General features: G+C 46.6%; 1 protein-coding gene and 1 long non-coding RNA gene across 16 annotated transcripts in view; one reads left to right on the top strand and one right to left on the bottom strand.

The window, feature by feature from the left end:
* Positions 1 to 1,862: 1,862 nt before the first annotated feature.
* LOC144145766 (uncharacterized) lies at positions 1,863 to 14,800 on the bottom strand. The gene is made up of 4 exons (XR_013317586.1): positions 14,522 to 14,800; positions 13,735 to 13,797; positions 9,509 to 9,576; positions 1,863 to 5,230 (listed from the first exon to the last, which is right to left on the bottom strand). It is a non-coding gene; the product is annotated as an uncharacterized LOC144145766 (long non-coding RNA).
* The window catches only part of LOC144145764 (uncharacterized), a 26,911-nt gene continuing 13,460 nt past the window's right edge, over positions 13,804 to 27,254 (top strand). For 8 of the 15 annotated variants that reach the window (XM_077677487.1, XM_077677491.1, XM_077677485.1 and 5 more), the window contains exons 1-2: positions 14,990 to 15,098; positions 15,173 to 15,320. In XM_077677487.1, coding sequence (XP_077533613.1) covers positions 15,092 to 15,098; positions 15,173 to 15,320 — 155 coding nt within the window. In that variant the 5' untranslated portion in view covers positions 14,990 to 15,091. The other 7 variants (XM_077677481.1, XM_077677480.1, XM_077677490.1 and 4 more) reach the window with 7 other exon arrangements.

Raw genomic sequence — 27,254 nt, 5'->3', positions numbered from 1 at the left:
GAGGTGGCTTGTGTTGGCTGAAAAACTCATCTATGCGCTCTAAGACCTAACCTGGATAATAATATGCCTAAAGCTCTCCTCACTAAAATGCAAGACATGCTATAGATTACAGTGCCTTTAATACAGAAACACTACTCACAGCAACAAGTTAATAAAGCAGCCATGGAGAGAAAACACAAGTTTGGCTCATTCAAAACGTCAACTTCGCTTAAATAAACTACGTAATTAGGAAGAAAGGGAATGGCCATGCGACCCACTAGCTCATTTCCCGCAACAGAACCTATGATGTCATACCAGCCAGCTCTGCGATTGGCGGAGGGCAGCAAAAGCTAACGCAAATTAGGCAAAACTTATAAAGCTTGCTGAACGAGCTATTTGCGCTTAAATTTAGGGCACATTCTTTTTAAAGCTGTAAAAATGGTGGGACGAGCAGTGGAAGTTAAGAAAGCACACGTAAACATAGAAGTACCGATACGTACTGCTGTTGGTATTGCTCGCACTATGCTTGGTTTAGCTGTACAGGACTGTGGGGCTTTGGGGTTGTCTCAGACGACACTGTCCAACTGACGCAAGCAACGGTGTCTTACATGACCATATTTGTCGAGCGAGCACTATGTTTCACGGAACGATTATTTTCTCCCTGAACAAAAATAGGCCAGGTTTAAATACGGTCAAAAACAAACCAAAGGCAGAAAACGGCTTGCCACGGTATGGTGGTGCCATCTACGTTCACTAACGGTAAACATGACTTCCCAATCAGCTGCAGAGCATTCGGTTCCTGTGATGTCATTGTAGACCACAAAAACACAGTTTTACGTTTACGGGAAAATCAAAATTTTAACTTAAATTAATTTCTCAGTGAATAAAACATCGTTTGCATTCAGACAAGCGCTGGGGGCACTATTAAACACAAAATATTTTGAACACAAACTTGTATTTTGTCTTCATGGCTCCTTTAAAGCAAAAAATGTCAAAAGCCTGGAAACTAATATCCTGCTCCATACATTTTGTTACACGATTTGTGACTACAAATCATGATGGGTTTGTCGAGAAGCTTTCTTGAAAATAAGAGTAAAATTGTCTTCCCACTCTGTGACGGACTACAAAACTGGGTGCCACTTGAAGAGTGGACGAAACAAAGCAGTTTGTAATTTGCAATTGAGCATATGTTCTAGTGAATTAGCTGGTGTTTTATTCTAGTGAACAAACATGGCGCTGTAGGCATTTCCATCTTGCGTTGTAGATGATCTCACAATCTAACACACCAACCCAAATTGCTTGACCGTCACGTTGACGTGACGGAAACGTAAAGCTCGGCCTCCCGTCACCGTCGCACCGTTTTCGGCGAGAAATCGGCCGAAAAACGGCACCCATGACGGAAGACGCGACGTGACGGGGTGAAAAACGGCTGTGGGAATGAGGGCTTACACTGCTGTTGCTTTCGGTATACTTGTTTTGAGCAGAAGGAATCTGGTAACACAACTTTCTTTCACACCTCTAGGGTCAGTAAAGTGCCAAGAACATTAAAGCAACATAGGATACGGACTAATTCGCCACTGCTACACCATGCTCTGGCGGATGCCAGCGCACTTCATATAAATATGAATGACCATAACTGACAAGTTTAAATTCACCTGCTTTATTGCATAAAAAACAGTTATTGAAGAGCTGTTAAGCTGCAACACTTTTCTTGATTAGGAACACCTGGCTAAAAACATTTGGCAGGAAATGTTTTGCACCACTATTACACTGACAAGCAAAACATTTGGGAAACCAATGAAAGGATACAATATATTGAATTCTAAACCAAGATGTGATAGAAACAGTTGCACATAATTTGAATGCAGGCAACCATTAGGGAATGTGGACAAACATATTTATTCACAAACAAAATATTTGTTGTCATTGGCTTTGTGCAAATGCTCACAAGACAAGCATGTGATCTCTGTACCCCTTTGCACTCATTTCACTGTTGCCAGAAGTCCAGACCGTTACACAATAGGGCTAACATCCATTAAATCGGGAAGGCAACTCTACAGTTATGCTGCTGGCAATCACATGTACAAAATTTCGCTGCTCCCTCAAACATTCTGTGAACTTAATTCAAACTTCATTTAAGTTTGAAATGCAACTTAGGCTCCTACTCTGCTTTTAGTTGATCACTACAAAGCCGTCAGAAGGAACTGAACACTGGAAACACATCACAGCATTCAATTATTCCACCATACAAATAAGAAAGCTCTGGAACATCGTCAGATTGTTCAAGCCCTAATATTAAATATCCCATCGTGACAATATATTTAAAAATACAAACTTAAACAGAGACGAACTAGTAGACAGCAAAGCTTTGTCCATCACTTGCTGCACAAGCACCCAAGCAAAATGAGCACATGAATGTCTTACATTGGCTCCCTTTTTATCGTAGGAAGTTTGCAAAGTTGCACAACCGGGTTTACATTCATAGACCTGGCAAGTTGACTGTATGGCACCCTGACATTGCCAGACACTAGACGCACAAAAAGCTGCGAATCGTCGTTTGAGCATTCCCTGGTTTTAAGTTGAACTTCCTTGCAGCTTGGATCACTGGTTGAGGATTCTGCTTGCACACTGCTATTCAGCCAGGATGATGCAGCTGCAAAAGGCTTGATATCCTCGCTGATGTTGGAAGGAAACCCTTGGGCGAGGTGCTGGCTTTTTCCCCTTAGAAGGGTGCCTGTAAAGCGACGGTTAGCAACCCTGTCTCTGTGATGCAGCACAATATGCTGGCCAAGTTTTTCAAAGCTGGCAAAATGAAGTGAGCACTTGAAGCACTGGTGACACTTCTCACCTAATTCATTTCCATCAAGGGGTCCTTCCTGCAAGGACACCTTGCTGATGGGCCGGTTTGCAGCACTCAACATTAGAAGATTCTGCCAGACTAATTCGTCCACCACAATCTTGCCGTCGACTCTTTTGCAATAGCGAGGATCCACATATGCTGAGGCACGCACTTTCAGATTAAGCTTCCTGGATAAGGTGGCAGTGAAAGGAGGTTCGCTGGGCAGTGAATTTCTGCTTATATCAGGGTGATGTTTCACAGAATCTGCAGCAGGGCCTTTGTAGGCACTGAAGTGACCACTGAAATGCTCTTCAATCACGTATTTCTCACATGGTACACGGCTGCTCCAGGGCTGACCTTGAAGCGAATGTTCCGCAGTTTGTTCTTTCATGTGCCTCAGGCCAGTTCTCTGGGCAGTGCACAAAGTTGACGGAAGCTGTGTTGCGGGGACCTGCCTTGGATGATCAGCTACCCTGTCATGTGTAGCAGTGTACTCTCGCAGTCCAACTTCAGGGTCACTGCAGACAGATGCCATGGAAGCAATAGTGTTTTTTAGTTTTTGTACCATACCTCTGCCCCGCACACCAAACAATTTAGTCTGAACTTTTTGGAGGTACTGACGTGCATCCTCTATCCACAAAGGTTGAACCTGTTGACCGACATCGACCACTTTCTCATCTCTGAAGCACTTTACCGACAGCATTTGTCCTGGGTGTTCGCAACCAGTGTGCAGAAACAGGCACCTCGACTTTTTATATGCTTTTAGGCAGTAACCACAGAAAAAATCCACCATGTGTGCAAGAGTCATGTGTTGGATATAGCGTGCTGCTGTGCTAAAATACAAGCTACACTTGCTGCAAAAGTGGAGGGTGATCTTAACGTCATCCATGGCATGCTCAGTGCTCCCTTCATACTGCACTTGATCAGCGATGGCTTTGTCATACGGACATGCATCTGCTGTTGGGATGTCATCAAGTCTTTCTGGGGAGTCCGCATTAGGGCTTGAGCACAATGGTTCACTCCAAACATCAGATTCATCTTGAGAGTCCACTTCCGCTGGATTGCTATCAGCATTGCTCTGATCATTCTGGTACACTTGATGCATTTGGATGATGTGACTGTCAATGCCACTCTGATGCACACTTCCAAATGTACAATCCTTGTAGGGGCAGAACAAAAGACCACTATGGTTGTCGACAAGGTGCGCTAGGAGATCTGCAGAAGAAGTGACAAAGAGCCCACATTTTGGGCAGCCAAACGATGACTCTAAAGGATGGCACTCTGCAAGATGATTCATGAAGTCAAAGATGCCCTCTATTTGCATTCCGCACATATGCACGTTACAAACAAAAAAGCGGCTGTTCGCAAGACCAGAAGTTTCCACACTGCAGACAGGTGAAGGTGGCCCCTGACAACTGGGCCTTACGGCTGAGCTTCCTTGTGCACATGTGACTGAAGATGTTGCAAGACCTTCTGTGCCAGAGCTTACCAGTTTATCGGTGTCACAATGCGATAAAGTGGCACTAGAGCTTGTCACAGGGTTCATAGCCAAACTTTCGTCCAAAGGTTCACATGAGCGTGGTGTCTGCTCACTTGCGTCACACATGGGTTCATCATGGCCTGAAGGACATGATTGGTTCTGGCTTGGTGAGGAAGTGCAATGTAGCTGAACTGGGATGCTGCCATCCTCCTGTTCAGATTGTACAGTTGGCATTGGCGGGACGTGTGGAGCGTCTTGCGTTGGAAGCTTTGCTGGTGGCACAGTGCATTTTGTGAGGTGGCTTGCTACCAATTTCCGCAATTCCTGCAGGACATCGATGGAGTTCCCCGCCCTAACCAGCATCTTAAAAGGCCTTTCCGGGTGCCTGTCCATAATGTGGCCCATAACAAGCCAGTTGTCATTCGCACCAAAGTCACAGTAAAGGCACTCCACTGAATGGTAGTCATGGATGCTGTAATAGTGCTCCAGTAGGAGGTGGCGGGTCTCAGCTGATACAAAACACAGGTGGCACACATAGGCACTGCAGTCTCGGTGGGTCTCCTGCATGTGCCTCCAAAACACTCCATCTGTGAGGCACCTAAATTTGCAGTTCGCGGATGTAACACACACATACTGTTTTGTCAATAGTGAGGTCTTGTACTTGTCTTTGAGCTCAACAGAGATGGCTGACTTCTCATCGCACTGTGTGTACCATGGTACAGGCTTCACATCGTGCGTTATAAAAGCATGAACAGCAAGGTGGCCCTTGCCGCATGACTGGTACGAGCACAGGCTGCAGCAGAACATGTGCGCAGCTTTTCGCTGGCGTTGCTCCTGCTCCACCGCCCTTGGCCCACTTTTTCATTCATATAAAGTGGCCAGCCAGGTCTGTATGGTCTGGGCAGGATTGAGGGAAGTGATCGTTCCAGGACCTAGAACAGAATGTCAGGACACAAGGTAAACATAAACAAAGCAGTTATATCCAAGCTCCAAGGCATTGATGCTATTGCTACATTGTCATCAAAAACGAAAGGTAACAACTTTAATGTTCCACCCGCAAACCAAGGTAACAACTTTAATGTTCCACCCGCAAACCAATCACAAAATGCTAAGAAACTTGGCTAGTAGCTGATCATGCTCATAGGCAGGGATTCACAGAATGTGTGGACTTATTAGCCAATGCAGACTGTTCAACTGTGTGGTGTAGAGGTAGTGCTGTCGGCTAGCAGCGAAACAGCATCTGAATTCCCGTTGGCTGCAACATGTTCCGCAGCGCATGCCTTGGAAATAAAACACAAAAATGAGCGCACTTTGGTTGGAAACACCTGGGAATGCGTGAAGTGACAGTACCACCAGCAGCTGTTGTCGGCTGCCGCTCTTCCACTAAGCTGTACACTACAGCCATTTTAAATGCAGAGAATTTCAGTAACTCACGATGTCACCCGCGTTGACGTCCGTAGTCCGCACCGCACCCCTCCCTACTATAGAAAAAAAATACTATCTGCCTGGTTTCGATCCCTCGACCCTGCGGGCGGAACGCAATGTACATGGTGCCCTACCCACTGCGCCACAAAGCCGACACAGAATGGGAGGCTACGGACGCGCCTCATATCCTTGACTCATTCAAATTACTGCTGACGAGCGCTCTCTCGTCAGCAGTTGCCACAAGTGCAACATTAATGTAACGCAAACTACTTCACGTCGTGCGCCCCCGGAAATGCTCTGCATTTGATCGGGCCCCTCGCGAGGGGGATGTTTTACTTCGAACGTCGGTGGCCGGAAATGTTCCGCGCTGCGCTTCCAGGTGGCGCCACGAGTCGCGCTGCGTCGGAAAAGAACCGGCCGCTCGATTTTTTTCAGAAATGAAACAGATACATAATCTCTTAGAGAGACATAATTATACTCCTTTCCTGTCTTCCTTCATCTTTTTGCTCCTCTCATCCAGCAGCATTTGTGTTTGTTCCTTCTTCCTGTCCTCCGTTAATGTGCACCTTTCACTTTCCAGTAGGTGCAAACTAGCCCTACTTTTGGTTTCGCTTCAGCGCAGCACTCACCACCACCAGGGTGTTCTGCACTGCACAGAATGCCTTGCGGCGTTCAATCGGACACTCAGTGACGTTCACTTGAACAGTAATGCTTACATTTTGTAACAAGTGCTCCTATGTCTTCGGAGTTACGTTTTGTGGCATGGCCCCACTTGTGAAAGGCCCCACTGCAGCCTTTTCTTGTTTGTTTTTTGAAATTATCTTGGTTGTTTTTGATGCAATGAGTTTAATTTGTTTGTAAAAACCAACCCAACATATTTTCAATTAAAAAAAACAGCACTATCTTTGGTGGTTATTTGCTGTGGATATGAATGAACCTCGCAACCAGTGCTAGTAGTTGGGGAAGACGTTTGCTTATGTGTATCTCCTTTCTGTGGACACTTTGTGGAAGTTTTTGCCCGAAGCTTGTGTGGAGTTTCTGAGCAGATGGATATGTGGTTTCTGTGGAATAAGATGGACCACTGCAGGGTTTCATGGCAAGGCATGTATAAACGAGGGTATCGAACCAAAATATTAGAGGATGAGCTGCACATGGTTCATTACAGGCGCCTAAGAATGGATATGTCTCTTTGTTCAACACAGTGACCCGCAAACGCTCGCAACACTACATGGCGCCATACAAGCACCCACCACTGCCTCCGTGATAAGCTGTCACCATGCAATGCTGATCGCAAATGCTGTGCACACACACAAAAACCTGTGGGCTGAGCAATGCCCCAGACTTTCACCGTGGTACGCCAATACACAAGAGCAGTGCATGTTGACATCATGCCTCCTTTCTTCGTCACAGCACTTCTCATTCTCCCCACTCAGCGTTTCCGTCACTGAGGCTCGGGCAACGCATGACAGATTTTTACAATTTCCTGAAGACATTGGCTTGAATTACAAAGGCTTCACTTCGTTTCAGTTCTACATCTTTCCCAGTCCCTCAATTGAATTGGCAAGTCCTGGCCTCATGGTTGGTTGACAGAGCCGTGGCAAGCCTAACTACAAGTACAAACCCACATGAACCTCATTGCTTGTTATAAAACTGTTTGATTCTTTTTATGACCACGCAAAAGGTTCACAAACCATTATTTAGTTATTTTCTAATGCACACCAAGCTTGTTGAATAGCCTGAAGGATGTCTTTAAAGGGGCACTGACACAAAAATTTTGCATCTTGTTTTTTTTGTTGCGATAAGTAGCTAGTGACCTACTTACCACCTGTAGAAACCTCATTTGCTTCAGCGTGCGACGGTTGTTTAATTAGAGGCATTTTCAATGCGGCCAGTCGCAGTTTCGGTTTCAGCGAGTGCCGCGAAACGATGGATTTTGTGGATTTTGTGTGAACAAAGCTGACCACGTGACCGTCGGAGGGATATCACAGAGCAGAGCCGCCGTAGCACTGTCGAATCCGCATCGACGGCAGTTTCTGCAAATGCCCCCACGTACTGATCTCGTGAGGCGCTTAATTAAAAAGCGACCGTGAATGTGAGGCAGGCGCTGCGAGTGCAAATGCTACCGCGGCTAAAGAACGACGCGCGATGCTCGAGACGGTGGGTGGCAAGACGCGCGCTGGGAGCAGCCGGCCGGTCTGCCTACAGGTCCGCCTACAGATGTGTTCGGCTCAGCACTGCGGCGGATGTTCGAGTGCCGCTCTCGTAAGCGGCGCAGATGACAATTTTTAATGCAACCCGCCATTGCACCATTAACTCCTTTCTCATGTAAGCCACCATGGTCAGGACTTGGGGACAATTTCGTGCAGCGGTAACAAGCTATCACTCGAGCTACCTGCGCCGGCCTGGGCCACTTCGCGGCCGTGGCCGCCGCCAGCACAGCGACCGTGCGGCTAGCTCAGTCAGCTTTTCGTGCCTCCGGCGCGTTTTCGCATCTAATGGTAATAACCAGTAATAGAAACAGAGTGCCTGGAATCGCTGTAGAACTTTGGCAGCGGCCAGCTGCCCGATGAGCTGACGAAATCACGGCGCCTCCGCCGCCAACGATCGGGTCGTTCGTTCTCGAGAGCAGAAGCTCCGCCCTCCGGCCCTCCGATTGGAGCGGCGAGCCGGCAAAAAACGCCGTTAGTGCGGAAGCGGCAAACACAAACTCGTGACGTGTTTGGATGTTGTTTATTTACAATTCCGCGTGGTCCTCTGCTGGCTGCTCGGTTGCGTTTCGCACACTTCAAAATTGATTTTAAATATGTTCTAGGCTGTATTCGCCGCTGATATTTTGCAGATGATGTATATGTGTTCCCACCAATCTATCTCCGAAGTTATCTCGCCTTCAAAATTTTGTGTCAGTGCCCCTTTAAACACATCAGCGGAAGTCTGTGCATGCGTCTCCCAATATGGGAACCAATTTGGCTGCCAGAAGATCCCTAGACTGGCCGCTCCCAGGTCAAACCTGCCAGATATTTTTCATGCAGTGTTGGAAATTGGATCACTCGGATGCACATGTGTTTTTGCCCCCTCACTGTAAGCTTCTAATGCCCAGAAAGTCTTGAGATGTCGCTTTTCTGTTTCGAACTATATACAAAGCAATTCACTTGTCCCTTTGAATTCACTTCAAACTTACCATTTGAACAAGCTACCTCGTAAATTTAGTTATCTTCTGTTGAAACCCCTGGAGCTACGCCCGGGTATTGTTGAATTGCCTTCCCATTAGCGGTGGATCCTTAAATGCCCTAGGTAGATTTGTTTAATGGAACGTAGTAGTGTAGAAAAAATGCTTTGCCAACAGAATAAATGCTACCACTCAATTAAATCCTACAGTAACGTCGAATAACTTCTGCAGTCACTGGCTGGAGTGCATAAAGCAATACTTAAAAAACGCCTTACGTAATGGTCAGCCACTCAACAGGGCTTTGATCAACGGCATGGCTATCACTTACAGGTCCACGGAAATATACCTCCATTCTGCTGGACCCCTGCCATCGCGTCTTTTGCTATGATCCCACAACAGGCTATGATTCCCAACTGAAAGGGATAATATAGTGATATAAGAAGACAGCTTTTTCAAAGGAATGGGTCTTTAATCTGTACACAACGGCCTCTGTAACGAGAGTAGTACCATAATTGCGAATGGGACTAGTCAGTTAGAGTGCATCTCTGAAAGAATATAGACACAACTGGGAAAAAAATATAGACGAGACAGGTGCTCAACAAACGGAAAAGCATCTCACCTATCAGCCTTCCTGAGTGTTTTGCTTCCTTAGTGCTGCCTCTGCTTCAATGATGACATATGTAGTGGCTGCAAGAATAGATATAGTTTCTTGTAAAAAAAAAGTATTCGTCATGGAAGTGTTACATGCTGTATGTTATACTTATTTGGCTTAAAAAAAAACGTGCTTTCCTGCACTGAATGTCTTGAAGAGCTGACTTTATACCACGCCCAACAGGGCTTGCTGTGTCTGCAAAGCCACATCTTATGTGACAGGTTAGACAAAGAATGAATGTTTTTTGAACATGCACATTAGACAACATCATTTGCAGACTGTGCACATACACTTTCTCTAACCAACTTAGTAATAGCATCCGTCAGTGTTAACAAAGGGAGGGCTAAGCCCTCAGCCTTTTGGTGTCCTAGGGTTGCTGCAAACTGAGTGTGACAACTGAAAACTTTTTCTGCTTCTGTGCATTTTGCTCAATTCACGAAACATAATACCCAGTTGCACTCCTTCTGAAAATACACCTGCATCGCCTTGAAACTTGCCTCCAAAGCTTTTTTGCAGATTGTGAGACCATGCAGTTCTTCGTAGCATCCTTTAAACTCTAGAACACTTGGCCGCAGCTAATGGTGGTATTAGTAGCAGATCTACTCGGCATAAATTCCAACTGCTTGCTTTCTCTCACGACTTCTTTCACTTCGTTTCAAACCGCGCGCACATAAAATCTATCCCCATCTTTGGTTTTTGTAATTCTGTGCATTATTTGTCTCTCCACCATGGCAGTACATTTGTGCATTCCTGTGATGCAGACATTTGATCCTCTTTGTAGAACTCGCCCAATATGCACAAGAACTCTGTGCTTACTATATCCAGCTTCTTTGTCCAGCTACACCCATTTCTAGCACGTTGTCACCATTTTGTGTTTCCATTAGTGGCCTTCCAACATGTGTAGTTATCATTAGGTCTTCCCTTCAAACATTAGTATTCAACGTTATTTTGAGGATTCCAGCTCTAAGGTACTCCCTGATGGAACTTATGATGCAGAACTCCTTCAAGAGGAACCTTTTGGCTGCACACAGCACTGCTGCTCTCATGGTCATCCTAGCAGAGGGTGATGGAAACGGTGGGGGGTGGGTTGTTGTCTTCCTCATACAGAGAAAACTTGAAATGCAACGTCAGCAGCATGTGCGACTTTGTTCCTTCCAGGGGAGGAGTTATTAGGGGGCCACATCAGTTCTATGTCGGGGAGATTCCGATTTCCCTGGGGAAGTTTGAAAATTGGGAGCAAGATGCAAACTGTCAACATTTGCAGCATGCTAGCTGCGAGTCTGCAAGGATGGTCACGATCCGTGGTGATTGCGAGGGCGATGGCTATTTGGCAGTGGCAGAGTGGTGTTGAGAAGGGTGAGACATTGATGGTGTGATGCGAGTTGATTACGGCCAGTGTACATGCTGTTCAATGGGGACACTGGGTGAACTTTGGGTATCAAGTGTTGGGTTTGTTGTAGCATTTCGACTTTAGTACATGGACCTGGGTTTGTATTCTCATGTTGCAGGTGAATGCATGGGACTAGGTATAGGCAAGACAAGTATGTGATAGCAAATATCTGAGGGGATGCACGTGGGAGCTTCACTGGCAGTTGGTGCAGTGCAGCTCAGTGTAGTTACGTCAGAATGACAGATGTGGCAACTGCTAGATGGGCAAGTGGCTGTGTTTCGGTTAATGCAAGGAGGGTGTTGTAAAGGCCAAACGTGACCAGGTGTTTTGTAGACATAAAGGCTGGGAGGCCGAGGGCAATTTTATGTGATTTTTAGATGAGGTCATCTAGTTTGGAGTGTGTTTTGGGTTGTTGACATAGAATGCCCTAAGTGATTTTGGTGGGTAGGAGGGTTTGTACCACTCAGCACATGCCTTGTTCACGGAGGCTGTGATTTTGGGTATGAGTAGTTCATGAGATGCCAGGTGACCATAAGAAGTTCAGAAAGAAAGGCAGTTTCCAATCCATCTGCATGGACAGCTTGTCAAGTATACGGAACATGGTCACTTGCGTGATGGGTGCTAAGGCTAGCAGGACGGTCATATCAGAGGTTCGGTGTTATAGCCTCTACGTAGTGCAGACGCGGAGAAGTGTGAACCTGTAAACGTGCACGTGGGGCATCATTGCTGCAGGTAGTCAAGTGTGCAGTCAATTGCTTGCTATGATCAATCTTTCTTTTAACCAGTAGTACCCAGAATGTGGGTTGTTGGTGGTGGAGATTGGAAATGGTGTGCATCACTGCTATTCACGAGTTTTTCAGGCCCTGCCACTGTTGTAATCGAAGTTCAGTGTTTCACAAGGTAGTGATAGCCGAGGTCTGCAGCTGCCAGAGGCTGCGGTCTACAGACGGTTCAGTGCGCTAGGTTTAGCAATGCCCCAGCATTGTACAAAATTCCAAGGCCAATTTTCTGATGCAAGGTTGGTCCTCGATGGGCGAGGGCTCAATTGATGCAGATTGGCATAACTAATGCATAGGATGTCGTGGTGAGGTTGCTAGTTGAGCTGATTCACAGCTATTTCGGCACAGTGGCCCAACGACTCGTGCAAATCCCCTAGTGGTGAATCCTACCTAGGCTTGAATATCTATGCACGGGCGGTGCTACAGTCAACATTCTTAAACTGAAACAGGGTGCTGTAGTCCTACACAGGACCTTATAGACCTCACCGCTATGTGCCCAGTTTACATGCCTGTATGTTTATTACTGAGCCCGTACTTCATACAACCCACAATAAACTTTCAATACTCAAGGTATTTTTTCACTACCAGCCCTTCAATGCAGAAGTGACGTCCCCGCTACGAGTGATACTTCTGCCTCCTGCAGCCTCAGCCTGCTTCTACCAAGTGTTTAAACATTACTTTCGCTTCAGGGAAAGTACTGGTTTCCCTAATGCGAGTAATGCCAGCATTTCTGTGCATTGGCTGGAAACACATTTGCTTTTGGCAGTTTTTTGTTTATTACTGAGCCCGTACTTCATACAACCCACAATAAACTTTCAATACTCAAGGTATTTTTTCACTACCAGCCCTTCAATGCAGAAGTGACGTCCCCGCTACGAGTGATACTTCTGCCTCCTGCAGCCTCAGCCTGCTTCTATGAAGTGTTTAAACATTACTTTCGCTTCAGGGAAAGTACTGGTTTCCCTAATGCGAGTAATGCCAGCATTTCTGTGCATTGGCTGGAAACACATTTGCTTTTGGCAGTTTTTTATGTGTAATTTAGTCTCGCATGCAATCAGGTGTTCTTTAGATTGAAACAGTTGGCCAGCCATTGCAAAGTTGACTGTTTTGTTTCCATATTTTGTGATCCAACATTCTTAGCATACGTCTTCTGTGATTTTATTCTCCATTTTATTATGTATAATAACGTCCCTCCCAACGGCTCTTTGCAGTCAAGATGTCCCTCTTCATCCAATGCAATTCAGAAACTAATTTTCTCTTCAAGACACGTCACAATCTGTGGGCCCTTTTCACTGACAAGGTGCATGGCGACACTTTGTAGCTTCACCTTAATTTCTGAACTAGCAATACTAGCACTGGACATCAATAAGGCAGTGCCATTTTTCTGGTATGAACATTGACTTTTTCCCTCAGCATTCTACAGGGCCACAACTTTCATCTCACAGCTAGTCCTCTTGCCTTGTCTCCAGATGGCCTCGTGTATTGCTATTTTCTTTTGTTTCAAGGTTGCGATTTCTCATGCTAGCCCAGTTATAACTCCTACATTTAGCAAGTGGATCTCAATTTGGGGAGCTCAAGCCTGCTTCTTTGACCAATCATGGCAATTCACCTCGCTCTAAACAAAGGAATGGCTGCTGGCATGAAAAGAATCAGTGTATTATGACTCAACGCACTTGCCTGCGTCAACTCGTCTTCTTTATCCAGGCTTAGGCACAACTACTGCACTTAGAAGTAATACATAGGTCTTGGGCATACGCATAAAACAAAGGCAACAAGCCGAGAGGCATGTGGCATGCACTTGCTTCTCTATATGAGCCTTTGCAGAACCGGTATAAACGGCTGGCACACGACGACTTCGTGAATATTGTCCAAAAGCTCTCTCCCTGCCCCCAAGTTTGTTTATAGCGCCGACCCTAATTAATGCAATATAACATGGACACTACTGCCATAGCTTGCTCTTAATTTCCACCCTGTATGCATGACTGCTTTGAAAGAAACGGCACTTGGTACACTGCACAACTTACCTGGATGAGGAAAATATACCAGTGGTTTGCAGCTGGCACACGGAGTCTTGCTAGCCTTGCAAACTGCAAAGTATGTGAATACCCTTTCAAGCAGGTCACTCGCCAGCCTGCCCTCTGGCGCCGAGGGCTCTCCTTATTTGTTTTTTACGCAAGTGCAAGGTACCAAGGTAATACCATCTGAAAATTCGGTCGCTACACGCATCCATTTTCTGTGCAGATGTCCACAAGCTCCAGACATACTCGATTGTTTTGCATTCAACGGGAAGACTACACAGCTTTTCAGTAAGCACAAGTAACCATCTCATCGCGATTTACGTTTTCAAGTGCAGACGGTCGGCGTTCGATGCAGTCATTAGTATAATATCTCGCGTTGCAAGGGCAACAAACATGACGAGGCCTTTGTCCTTCAGCACAATGCGGTACTTGCGGATCTAACGTCGGGCCGCCCTTGTTTTATTCGACAACGCGCACAATGATACCATTAGATGACTCAAACAAGCGCGTCCGTCGAAATTTCGGAAAAGTTTGTAAAATTATAACACTCCGGCAAGCAACATCACTAGGAGGGCACAAAACCTATCAGCTAGGGACGGCGCCGGAAACAAGGGACTGGAGGATGTTAAGTACACCGAGTTATCAACGAAGTCATAACGTTAGCACACGTCGTTCGTTCGCAACGACAAACATCGCATTCTGCAGCTAAATAAGGCATACTGCATAGACATTTGGAACCGTAGACGTGTCTTATCCAAGGAACAAGAAATATGTGCTGCTGGTTCGAACCCACCTAACGTCGATGCGGCGTAGAGAAGCAGGAGGCGAGCAAGCACAGAACAGGGAGGGAGCAAGGCAAGGAGCGATGCGCGCGCTGGATTTCAGCTAAAAACAAGCAAACGAGAGCCCGCGAAAACTTGCGGCTGTTTCGCACATTGCTTGAAGTGAAATCAACAAATTTCATTCAAGTTTTATGTGTACAAAATATCTGATAAATTTACTGAAAAAAAAAAAAGAGAACTGCATTACGTTTTACAGTAGAAAGAGGAAAAAGTTCTGTTTTCGCGCACGCAACTGTTAGCGCCACCGCACCTAATCACGCGTCAACTGAACCAACGTTCTTAAAACCACAAAAACTAACGCAAAAAATAAAACAGCTATATAGAGTGAACTAAAAAAACAGCCATGAGAGTCGCATTAACTTTATTACCTCAAAATTTTAAATGCTTCTTTTTACCGTGTGCAAAATTATGCGTCAACATATTTTTACAACCGACCATCATCAACATCGCAATGTAGTTTATTTTGAAGAGCTTTGCCGCTTTGCTTTGCAGCAGGGCATTCTGCTGTTTCGGTGTTTACCATGTATGGTCAGTATAGTTAAGCGTAGAATATGTCTGTTCTGCTTTGTAATTATGGTCTATCTGTGGTTTCGCACGTCCAGCAGGGCCGCCAAAACTTCAGGAATCGGGCTCGAGCGCCCGAATCGTCATCGGGCGTGGTGGCCCATGGGTGGCCGTGCAGTACGTTGTGAAAAATGTCGCCCTCCCCTTTGACGATTTGCGGTTAAAGAATGGAATCAAGCTTGCACGGTGAGTCTGTGTTGCGGTGCGCATGGTTTGAAACTGCGTTTGTCTTATGATTTGCATTTGTCGGTTGGAACCAAGCTTGTACTATTATGAGCAATAAATATGAAAGGGAACACAGGAACGCGTGGCAAACAGACTCCGGCGATACGTGAATGGCGCTTTGAAAAACAAAGGGGGAAAGGAGGGCGCTTTTCCACCAACTGTCGCCACTCCCACCACGCTGGCATTTCTACAAAGCAGCATTCCACGTCCTTTCGCCGATAGTATGGTATCGTCCGACTGCCGATGAGACGCACGGCGAAAACATTGCGAACAGTTGTCAGAACAGCGTCCCCCTATCCACTTTTTTTTCAGGCGGCGGCCGCTGCGTATCACTCGTAGCTGAGTCTGAGGGTGTTTTCTACGTGTTCCTGTGTTCCCTTTCATATTGCTCATAATAGTACAACGAGGCCGTATCGCCGACAGAAGAGAGCATTTGTGTGTCATGTCATGTGTGGCCAACGCCGCAGCTAATGTATGTCGACGTATTTCTATGGAAATTGGTCGTCAAGAAATTGGTCGCATGATGACAGGGTGCAAGTTTGGGGGTGCTTGAGGAGTCGGCTAGGGCGTCATAAGCGCAGTGACTCCTCCATAACCAAGGTATAGAAAAGGCACTGGCGTCGCCAAATCTTCGTACAGCATGTTGTTGGGCTAGTTGGGGCTACATCTTATGAGTAAAAAGAACCGCGTGTAAGAGACAGGACTAGGGCAAAGGGGTCAGGACGAGCGCAATGAATCTGCGCCCGTCGGGCCCCCTTTGTCCTAGTCCTGTCTGTGCGCGCAGTTTTTCTACATATAAGAAGCCAAATCTTCCCCTACCTCGGTAACACAGTGTCACGCCCGCTTCACAAATCGCGGTGTGAGCAGTGTGTCTTGGTTTTCACCCAACCGGCCAAATTGCTACTGCCCAGCCCAGTGACTCTCCAGTGAGTCACTGGGGCTCTTCGATTTACAGAATCGGACTCGCCACGGACTCCTTGAGAAGCAGTCCGGCACTCGATTGTCTCATGTACCCCCTCTGGCTTCGGGGAATCCTCGGATTACCCGCGGACTCTCCACAGTGTGTTCGCGACTGTAAATCTAAAAGCCCCAGTGTTATTTGAGAATTGTGCTATGTCAGGGGGGATTAAAAGAAATACGAACAACGGAGCACACAGCCTCAGATGCATGCTGCACCGTCCGGCTGCACTGTCTAAACTGCGCATGCGATAGTTCTTTCAAAGCGTTTGAGAGTGTGACCTACTGTTATCGGAAATGATCGATAAAGAAGCGATGCCGTTCATTTATTCTGAGGCGTTCATGATCACACTCATCAGATGATCAAAATGATCAGGCGGGTGCTTTACAGCTTTGTGATTGCCCTGTCCGATATGACCAATGTGCGTCAGCATGGCAAGCACTTCGAATTAAGTGAACTTCCACTTAAATGAATGCACAAATACAGCTGACAGCACGGCACTTTAAAAGTAGACCATGGTCGTCGATTGTCATTAATGGAGCAAGCGACAAGGCTTTCATCAAAACAGCCTCATTATTGAGGGGAACTCTACATGTTTTTCTTTCATGCAAAGAAGCTGCGCCTCCTGCTGCTTCAGATGAGCGCTGGTGTGCATTTGTTTCTGGGACATGTAAAGCTTATTTTGATTAAAAGCATCGAGTACGAAGTGCTTACTAGTGACGAAATGTGAAAGCTATTAGGCTACATGCTGTACCTCGGTGCAATTTTTTTGCGGTACCGCTGAAAATGTCAAGTCGAGTGTACACAGGCCATGCGTTGTCATGATCATTTAGAGCTCTAGCTACAATCAAAGCCAGGAGTGTCCGGCAGTACGCAGAGATTACCACCACACCAACTGTCCATAACAGAGGGTTGAGGACAAAGAAAGAGATGAGTCAGCTGGTGCGAGCCTCAACAAAGTTTTCTGCCGTTTACTATAAAGCTAGCGTTCGTCTCAGCTGCGATAATGCCGACATCAGTACAGAACACGCACTGCTGTTGCACCTAAAATTCTTGTATTTTTTATACATCACGGTCACCCCAATGCTTTCGATGAAGAATAAACTTCGAATTCATCGAAGGAAGCGTTTGTTACTTTGATTTATCAAGCAGTGTCTTCTATTGGAATGTGTGCAAAATTGATGGGGTTAACGCATCACTTCTAATTAACCAGAAATTCTGGTCAAACAGCTTCAAATTAATTAGAGCCCACTGAAGAGATCTCTTCTTGCAAGGGTAAGGAGAATGCAGTGCCCACACAAAAAGGGCAGCGGGTACAGCGACTTTTTGCTAGACTTTACTTTCACCCACCTAATACCCAGGATTACGTGCACTTCAGAGTAGAAACTCACGACTAAGAGAGAATGAGAACGACGTGACAAAGCGGTCGTTCTTGTTCTTTGTCTCTGTTGTAAGTTTGTTTTGAAGTACATGAAGGCAGTACCAACTTGCCATAATTACACCCCTGGTGTATACCTTTGAATTCTCACTTGCTACCCACTTCCAGGGGCTTAAACGTTTTCTTCTAACTGAAGTGATTGTCGCAGAAGACCACCCAAAAAATCCATCACAGCACCATATTGGCAGGAAGCAACAGCATAGAATGGACACCATTTGATGTTCCCTTATAGGGCTCTTTCGTGACAACGTTTAGCATGCAAAATAATTTGGTGGGTAGAGTGAACAAGGGGCTGGTTAGTAGACATACATGTTGAAGATTGAAAAATGAAAACAGCTGGAGGATGAGATGAAAGGTTTGTTTTTAATTCATATACAGTTAATGGCTTTGTTGCAAAGTTGACCAAGAATCTTTTCTAGTTTGCATCACATCGAGAATGGGTTGTCTTAATTGCATTCTTTAAAGAAGCACTGACTAAAAATTTTTTGCTACACTTTTATTGCTTTTATCGATGCTTAATGGCCTGGCGAACCTGAAACAGCGCTTCAAATACTTCAGCACGCGATAGTTAATTACTTGAACAGCCTGAAAATCGTTTATTTCAAATTCCCGTGCTTTCATCCCGAACGACGCATATGACAGAATCCCCGACTGACCTCACCGCTTTGTGCGGACGTCACCGGCGCCCGCTTGAGAGGGTGTTGCGGCCGCTCGTGGGGCTGCACGCATAAAGTGACGTCACGAGTTTTTGGCGAGTGCTGCCGCGTCACTTTTTCGCTTTCACTGGATGATGTAACGCTGATGTCCATTTGCTGAGTGCCGCTGCGCGCGCTGCTCCGTCGGCGCAATAAACGAGATCCAATTAAACTATGTTCTTCGCGTCGGAGGCCGCTCATATTTCAGCCAGGGTATTCTGTTGAGTGAAGGAAGCGAACTGTGCAATAATATTAACGCCGAAAATTGGTGTCAGTGCTCCTTTAAAGGAGCCATAAAGAGAAAACAAAAGTTTGTTTTATTCGAAAGATTAGGTGTTTCATAGTACCCCAAGCGCTTTCCCTGAAGCAAATGATGCTTTATTCACTGAGAAATAAGGCAATTTAAGCCAAAATTTTAAATCTCCTGCTAAATTGCACATTTCGTGATGTGAACAATGGCGTCATACGAGCCGGTCCATGAAACAGATACTTAGTATGTCGACTCCATATAGCACCCACACACGGGAGTCAGACAGGAACCGGAACGCGCGCTGAAACTGAGACAGCGGCCATTTTAAAAATACTAGTAAAACCTAGTGCACCCGCAGCCCTAGTCATGGAATCGCCTGATCCGGAGAACAAAACTCTCGCCGAGGAGTTCGGGCTTGTATTTAACAACCTCACACCACTTGAACGCTCGATGCTTCTAAGTACACGAGCGGCAGGAGTTGTGGGATACGCGGATGGACCGGAAAGCGACCATTCCGCGATAGCCACAACAGACGAACGCCCAGCCGTCGGCACTGCTGCCTCGTCAGCCCCGTCGCGACGGACGAATACGGATTGGTACATATGTGCCGTATTTTTATTACGGTTAATAATAGTTCAATTTCAGTAGCAGTATCGCTTATGCCAGTTGGCTGGTGTCGTGTATGGAAAGCCATTCGCGCGAGCTCTCTGCTCCGACCAGAAAGATACGAGCGTCAGTGGGTGGTGTGTATGGTATTTTTTTTTCCAAGCTCAGAGTGCTTTGACGGCGATTTGACGAAGTCGGCGACGAGCAGCGGCATGTCCCAGGAGTAAGCTAACGTAAGGGTCTCTGCCGTAGTCACCTCGTCGGAAATGAAGCGAGCACACTCGTACTTTCTTTAGCTCCCTTTCTCCTCCATTTGAAAAGTTCACAAAACGTAGCGACTTGCTTCGCCGAGGTTTGTCGTTGGGCAGCACATGAAAGGAGATCTCTTGCCCGACGGGGATGTCGCACTCCCTCGACGATTTGCCTGTACTACATGGGCATTTCAGGACACAGCAACGAAATTTCATTGTGAAGTACTCGAACAAACTGAAGCTTTCAGTGGTTGTAAACTGGAAACTAGCTCGTAACGACAGCAGCAAGCCAACACCATTCTGAAACTTCTGCGGCGACTGGCACTATCTCGTCGCTGCTTGCTGTTCCTTACTCCCCTCGTTTCTATTTTTACCTTTGCTGGTTGGCGATATGACGGCCCACCTCCTGTCAAGGGATTAAGATACCAAGCAAGGTCGCGGCTGTGCGTGCTGGAACAGTTCGTTGGCCCCGAAGAGCCTCGAACCCGAAAATTCGTCTGCGCGACGGCGAGATGTCGAGCTCAGCTGGCGGTAGTTTCGTATGCATTGGCGTACACGTTTGCGTGTTTGTTCTGAACTTCAGCCGTTTACTCTACCGTTCTTAGTGTCATAGAAGAAATGTGCAGTATGTTTAACGGGCATATAGCTCAATATGCAAACTGGTAAGCCCTGCCTATTGCGTTTGCTTTTGCCGGCCTCCGCCAATCGCAGAGCATTCTCGTGTGACATCATAGGTTCTGTTGCGGGAAATGAGCTGGTGGGTCGCATGGTCATTCCCTTTTTTCCTAATTATGTAGCTTATTTGAGTGAAGTTTGTGTTAAAAGTGGTGTCAGTATGGTTCTAACGAGGCAATCTTTCAAATGAACCAAACTTGTGTTTTCTCTTCACGGCTCCTTTAAAGAGAATTGTAGGTTCTGATTATGAGTGCAGTGTACAAAAGCAGTGAATATGATAAGACACACTGATCCATTACAAAGTTGCAGTTGCCAACGTCTGGCGACATCCGAAATTACAAGTTTTATAATGACTGGACTAAATGTCACAGCAGGGCCCGCAAAACCATTTCTTTGCGTCCGCTTGCTTCACTGCAGCACAAGTCCTGCACAGAAAGAGCAGAGAAACTACTGGTCCTTTCAACGTGATCGTGCAATTCTTTGTAGTGAAACGACTGCAGGCAATGGTCACAGCAAATCATCTTGATCTCTCCGCTGTTTTGCTCTTGGCAGGCATGGCCAGCTTTCTGACAGCTGTTGCCTAGGCGACACAGTGTAGGCGTCCTCGTAACCGAGTGACGGAACGTAGCAACGACGGCCGAAGGAAAACAGGAGCATCTAGCAAAGGGTGAGGAGGGGGGCAGCACGCGCGGCTATGGTGTATTTCTCTTACTGCCTTCCCCTCACTCTGGTTTCAGGTGTCGCCGCCCTCCGTCTCCCCAAATGCTATTTCGTTCGCCGCTAATCCAAACCACGTAACACTTGCGCGGGAGGTTTAAACCCAATTCGCAACGGCATGCTCTCTGCTTCCCTTGCATGGCTAATCTGAACCACGTGACATTTGCGCAGAAGGTTCAAACATGATTTGCAATGACGCTTGCCGGCGATAGCAATGCACTGCGAGATAACAGCAGAGTACATTCAAACCCGTTTATAGCGAATTGCAATATGCACCGCGATTAGTTCGATATAGCCAAACCCGCCTATAACGAACTTATCGTTACTAGTTCGCAATCCACAGAAACCCCCCTCCCCCTCCCGAACTCAACCATCCCCACATGCAGACACGAACACAGTTAAGTAGCCATTACCGTACCCAAAAAAATCCGTTTATTGCAAGTAATAAAGCTACTTTCCGCCTGAACTGCCTACGTTGCAAAGAAAAAAGCGGTGATTTTTGTTTTCACTTTCGTTTTGGCGGCTTCAACTAGCATAGCATTCTCTACACGAAACATTATTTGCACAAGTTTGATTCCGCATCCTCCAAAGTCTAAGAAGCATTGGCGGAGCACATTGACTGCCGAAAGTGCGTCGGACGGCTTTCACTGGCAACATCATCGGGAATGTGGGGGAGCTCTTCCCACAGTTCACCGATGTTGCTGTCTTGGTCCGGACTCGCTGACTGCGCGGGTTCCGTCGAGAGTCCTGCGCGCCGGAAACAGTTACGGAAAGTGTCGGGTGTCATGTCGCGTCGTGCGAGGCGCAATGTCTAAATTGCAACTCTTGCTCCGTGGTCACGGCCAATCCACATCTCAATCGCCGCTCCAAGGCCATGCATTTGGCGGCCATTCTAGGTGCGCAGAGTTCGATATATCGGATGTGAACTTCACTATAAGGAATATGTTTCCCATGTATTTCCGTAACTGAATTATTTTTGTTCGATATATAGCATAATTCACTCTATCCGGGTTCGTTATAGCCGGGTTTGACTGTAGTGCACACTGCCATGTGTTCTCTGATCACGGGATCACTTCTTGAGACGCAGCAGATATGTGCCGTGATATGTGTGTGTGTGCATGCGTGCATGTGTGTATGTGTGTACAGTCTACGCCCGTTACAACGGACCCTTTTAATCTGAAAAAAAAAAACGTCCGCTATAGCTGAAGTATGCAGTATCGACGGGGGTTGGGGGGGGGGTTATGAGCCCTAAAGTGGTACTTTGACCGATATTGCGTATACATAGTACATGCACTTTGTTCTTTCTACACGCCTGCAGCACCTCTGCACAGTGTTCGCGCGAGGGCAAAGAATCGTGTCAACACCGTTTCCAAAGCTTAGCACCGGCACTCGGAAAAGGCCTAGCGCATGCGGTCAAGCGTGTGAAGATGCATGATAAGCTGAGAAAATAAAGCAAGAATATAACTAGGCGCAATTATTAACGGGCTATAAAACATCAGTCGTGGCCATTAGAATTAGCTAGGCTCTTTTAAATCCCTTCACGACAAGGCAAGTTTTCCCGAAACCCTTCGTGAAACAAATCGGATCGCTGCCTGACGTTCCCCTAAGGCAGCTTCCACATTTTTAATGATTTTAGTGTGGTCATTGAAACAGCTGTTACGAAATAATCTGATAACGGGCAGCAGTGAAATCGAAAGTTAGACCATTGGACTGCGCTGCTGAGCATGAGGTCGCGGGTTCAATTCCTGGCCGCGGCAGCCGCTTTTCTGATGGCAAGAATATAACTAGCAAGAATATAACTAGGCGCAATTATTAACCGGCTATAAAACATCAGTCGTGGCCATTAGAATTAGCTAGGCTCTTTTAAATCCCTTCACGACAAGGCAAGTTTTCCCGAAACCCTTCGTGAAACAAATCGGATCGCTGCCTGACGTTCCCCTAAGGCAGCTTCCACATTTTTAATGATTTTAGTGTGGTCATTGAAACAGCTGTTACGAAATAATCTGATAATGGGCAGCAGTGAAATCGAAAGTTAGACCGTTGGACTGCGCTGCTGAGCATGAGGTCGCGGGTTCAATTCCTGGCCGCGGCAGCCGCTTTTCTGATGGAGATGAAAAGCAAAAATGCCCGTGTGTACGAGATTTCGGCGCAATTTAAAGATCCCCAAGTGGTCAAAATTAATCCGGAGCCCTCCACTACGGCGTGCCTCATCGCCTGCGTTGCGTCGGCGCGTAATACCCTATATCAATCAATCAACCAGTTGAACTGCACACGGTTACCGGCAGATTGCACAAAATAGATGGGAACCAACCCCCTACTTGAGGCATTTCTTACCTTTTTCACCGAACGGAACGGGAATGATGCATGCGTGGGAATAATAAAGACCGAACTCCTCTGAACCCGAGTTTTTATTAGATAAAAAAACTGACGAGGGCAGACTCGCCTCTGGGTGCACCACTTTGGGTATTCGATAGCGCGGTTTTCCATCTCACCGGAATCGCGTTTATCGGCAGCAGCCTTGCCCTTGACGGTAGAGCAGACCGTCTGCTTAGACAGGCCTGCACTTCTGGTGATGTCGGCCTGTTTTTCCCCATGTTCGACAGCATTAATTGCGCTTATTTTATCCGACAGTGAAATCAGCTACCCTACGGCTCACGCCACTGGTCGCACAAAAAAAAAAAGCCACTGGCACTGGCTTAGCTTGGCTGCGCCAACAACCCGGCTGCCAGCAATGTTGCCAGGCATAAGTTTTCTTGCCAAACTAAACAAAGAAAAAGCATATCGGGTGCCGGCCCCGTGGAAGTCCGCCATAAACATTCAGTCGCAACAACTTTCACCTAAAATTTAGTCGGTTGTAGCCAAGTATGCTCTAGCCAGGTCCGTTACAAGTGGAGTGGACTCCTTTTAACATGCATGGGGACCAGAAAAACCAACTGAAGTGGTCTGTTGTAACCGAAAGTCCATTGTTGCCAGATCCACTGTAACGAGCGTAGACTATATGTGTGTGTGTGTAACGCAGGAGACATGGCGTCCGTCGAACCAACACCTTTATTGGCAACTTCCTCTTCCTCGTCCACCACTATCGCACTGTACCATCTCGTGGTGGCTAATCTCCCATACCGGCACAGTCCACTGCACCATCCCTCTGTGGGACATCACACGCTTCCCCCTCCCCCAAGAGTCATCGGTGTAGGAGCGGATAATATCGTCTTAGTCTCCCCACATGGACAATGTCAGTCTGACGACCGAGCGGAGCCACGCTGTGGTCGATCTCATAGTTTACCGCGGAGATCTTGCGTAGGACAGTATACGGCCCTTCCATACTCGCACAGAGTTTGCCGCAATTGGGATGCCAGAATGTCTCATATAACAGTCTCCCACCTGGAGCTCTGACGGAAAAAATTTCTTGTCGTAGAATAGCTTATTCTTCTCTTGATACGCCAGGGAACTGCATTTGCGCGAGTTGGAGAGGAGGCAGGGGTATGATGGTGTGCCATACATGAGAAAACATGGTGGGTAGCCAGTGACCTCATGAGGTGTCTTGCACTCATCGACAACGTCAGGAAGGAGGCGTGTCCATGACCTTCGCGGTTCATTGTTGAGTTTGAGGCAGAAGCGAGTAACTATGGACTGATTAGCGTGCTTGTTTAGGCCATTACACTGCGGCCGTGGTGAACTTGTGAAAAGATGGTGAATGTTGTGCTTGAGGAACTGCTTGAATTTGCCTGCGGTGAATCCTGTGCCGCGGTCGGAGCAGAACTTCCGAGGCTTTCCAGCAATGAAGATGCTCTTCAGGCACGAAATGTACGCATCACAGGTCTCATTTCGGTGCGCAAAAGCCCACACATAATGAGTGGCATGATCCACGACCAAGTGGATGAGTGTTTTGGAGAACCGTAGTTCACAAAACCTCCGATGGTGTCTATGGCATGAAGATCAAATGGTTGTTCTGCTGGTGGTAGTGACTCAAAGGAACCGAAACGCTTGGTCTTCATCTTTTCAGCGCTGGCAAGTGTCACAGTGATGAATGTATTTTGAAACATCGGTGATGATTCAGGCCAATAAAATTGTGGGGACAGAAGTCTCAATGTCTTCTTGACCCTGACATGGCCAAAAGCGTCATGAGCCTTTAAAGAAGAGAAGATCGCAGAGCAGCAGGAACGTAGACTTTTCGAATCCCTCTGCACATCACTATGGCCATTCCATTCTCAACGATGTGCTTGCAAGGCGATTTTTCGGGATGCTCTTGCAGTTGCTCAGCCGATAGAAGCTGAATAATTGTGTTTCGCGATAATGCATCAGCTTCGATGTTGTCAGTGCCCTGTTGGTGCTTGATATTGACATCGTACATGGAGAGCTTCGAGGACCATCGAAACAGACGGCCTCAAGGATTTTTAATGTTTTTAAGCCACTGCAGTGCAGCGTTGTCGATAACCACCGTAAAAGGTTTTCCAAGTAGATAGCGCTGCCATTTGTCGATAGCATCTATAATTGCCAACCATTCAAGCTCTGTGATGGCTTAATTGACTTCATGCTTGAGCAGCTTGCATCAGTGGTATGGAACTGGGTGCTCCCGGCCTTCATCATCGCCTTGCTTCAAGACGGCACCGATACCTTTGCTGGACGCATCACAGTAGAGCACACAAGGTCTGGAGGCATCATAAATCGCGAGGATCAGCTCTTTTGTTCCACATTTTTTAAGCTTTGGGAAGGCCAGCTCGCAGTCAGGGTCCCATTTCCAAATAGCATCTTTGCTGAGCAGGCGTGTCAATGGGTGAGCAATTTCACTGAACTGGGCGATGTACCGATGGCAGACGTTGACGCTGCCAAGAAAATGCTGTAGCTCTTTTGGGTGTGCTGGCCTGGGAAACCGCAGAATCGCCTCCACGTTGCTCTGTTCTGGGCTGACTGCCATTTCCTGTGTCCCAGACATCCATTGACCCTGTGTCCCAGGTACTCAATGGATGTCTGGGAGAACTGACATGTCTTCAGCTTCGGCCTAACGCTTTCACTTTTGAAAGCATTGAGGATGGCATCGAGATGGTTCAGATGGTCAGAAAACGTGTCCGAATGCACCACAATATCATCAAAATAGTTCATGATGTGCGTTAATCGATGTTTTGCCAAGGTGGACTTGACAGCCCGCTCGAAAGTGGCTGGAGCATTCCGCAGGCCAAAAGGCATGACAAACCATTCGTAGTGACCAGTACGTGTGACAAAGGCTGTTTTAGGGATGTCTTCTGGGTGCGTCTTGACTTGCCAGTAACCCGACATGATGTCTAACATTGAGAAGATCGTCGATTTCCCGAGAGTCAAGAACGTCCTCATGCAAAGCCACTTGTCAAAGGAAACATCGTCGCTTGCTTTTGAATACTTGGGGATGATGATGGCTTTCTGGGATGTTGTCGTAATGCGGGGTGCACGGTAAATCCTGTCGGCTAGTGTAACGCAGGAGACATGGCGTCCGTCAAACCAACACCTTTATTGGCAACTTCCTCTTTCTCATCCACCACTATCGCACCGCACCGTCTCTTGGTGGCTAATCTCCCATACCGGCACAGTCCACTGCACCATCCCGGCACTGTTGTGTGGTTTTGTGATATAAGCAAGTGGGACGTGTGCGATACTGTTTTGGTTGTTTTCACTGTCTTCACCCTTTTTACGTTTCATGTAAATATAAATGTTTTCTGTTTTTCTGCTGCATAAACTGAGTTGAAGTTCTAGCGTGTTTTCTCTCCTTTAGCCTTGTCTTTGTGTTAATGTTTGCTAGTACAATGAATTCATTAGTAACCAACTTAGCACTTAGTGTCCAATATCTCATGAGAAAAAAAAAGTTTTGTGGAAGCACTCAAAATCTGCCATTTTTCTGCTATAACAAAATAGTTAAATGATGTACAAATTTGAAGAATAAAATCTGTTTGTTAAAAGAATTTGTCTACAAATACAAAATGAATTGTATAAAAGTACAGCTGCTCGAAAAACCCCTCAAGATTCTGTTAAACATAATGCGAACATGATAATGAACCAAAAATGTTACAATACAGTAAACACTTATTAAAGAGGCCGTGAAAGGCATTCTGAGCACACTAAATGAACTAGCGCAGTTGTTAGGTTGGGTGGTCAATGCCATCTGTGCGAAATATAACATTTTTACGTGCAGCGGAAAGCTCACACTTTCGTTGCAAAGTTTGTTGCCGCGTTCCCACCTATTTATGCGTGTTTTTGGGCTCCACCATCTTCCCACATGTACATTATCGATTCTCCCGCGTGCATCACAGAGCAGAAATCTTGCACTTGGATGACTT

Source organism: Haemaphysalis longicornis, unplaced genomic scaffold (assembly GCF_048455015.1).
Source record: "Haemaphysalis longicornis isolate Haplotype H1 unplaced genomic scaffold, Haemaphysalis longicornis Haplotype H1 scaffold_7, whole genome shotgun sequence".
Taxonomy (NCBI): domain Eukaryota; kingdom Metazoa; phylum Arthropoda; class Arachnida; order Ixodida; family Ixodidae; genus Haemaphysalis; species Haemaphysalis longicornis.
The sequence above is the reverse complement of the archived record's forward strand: the minus strand, read 5'-3'. Positions and strand labels throughout refer to the sequence as shown.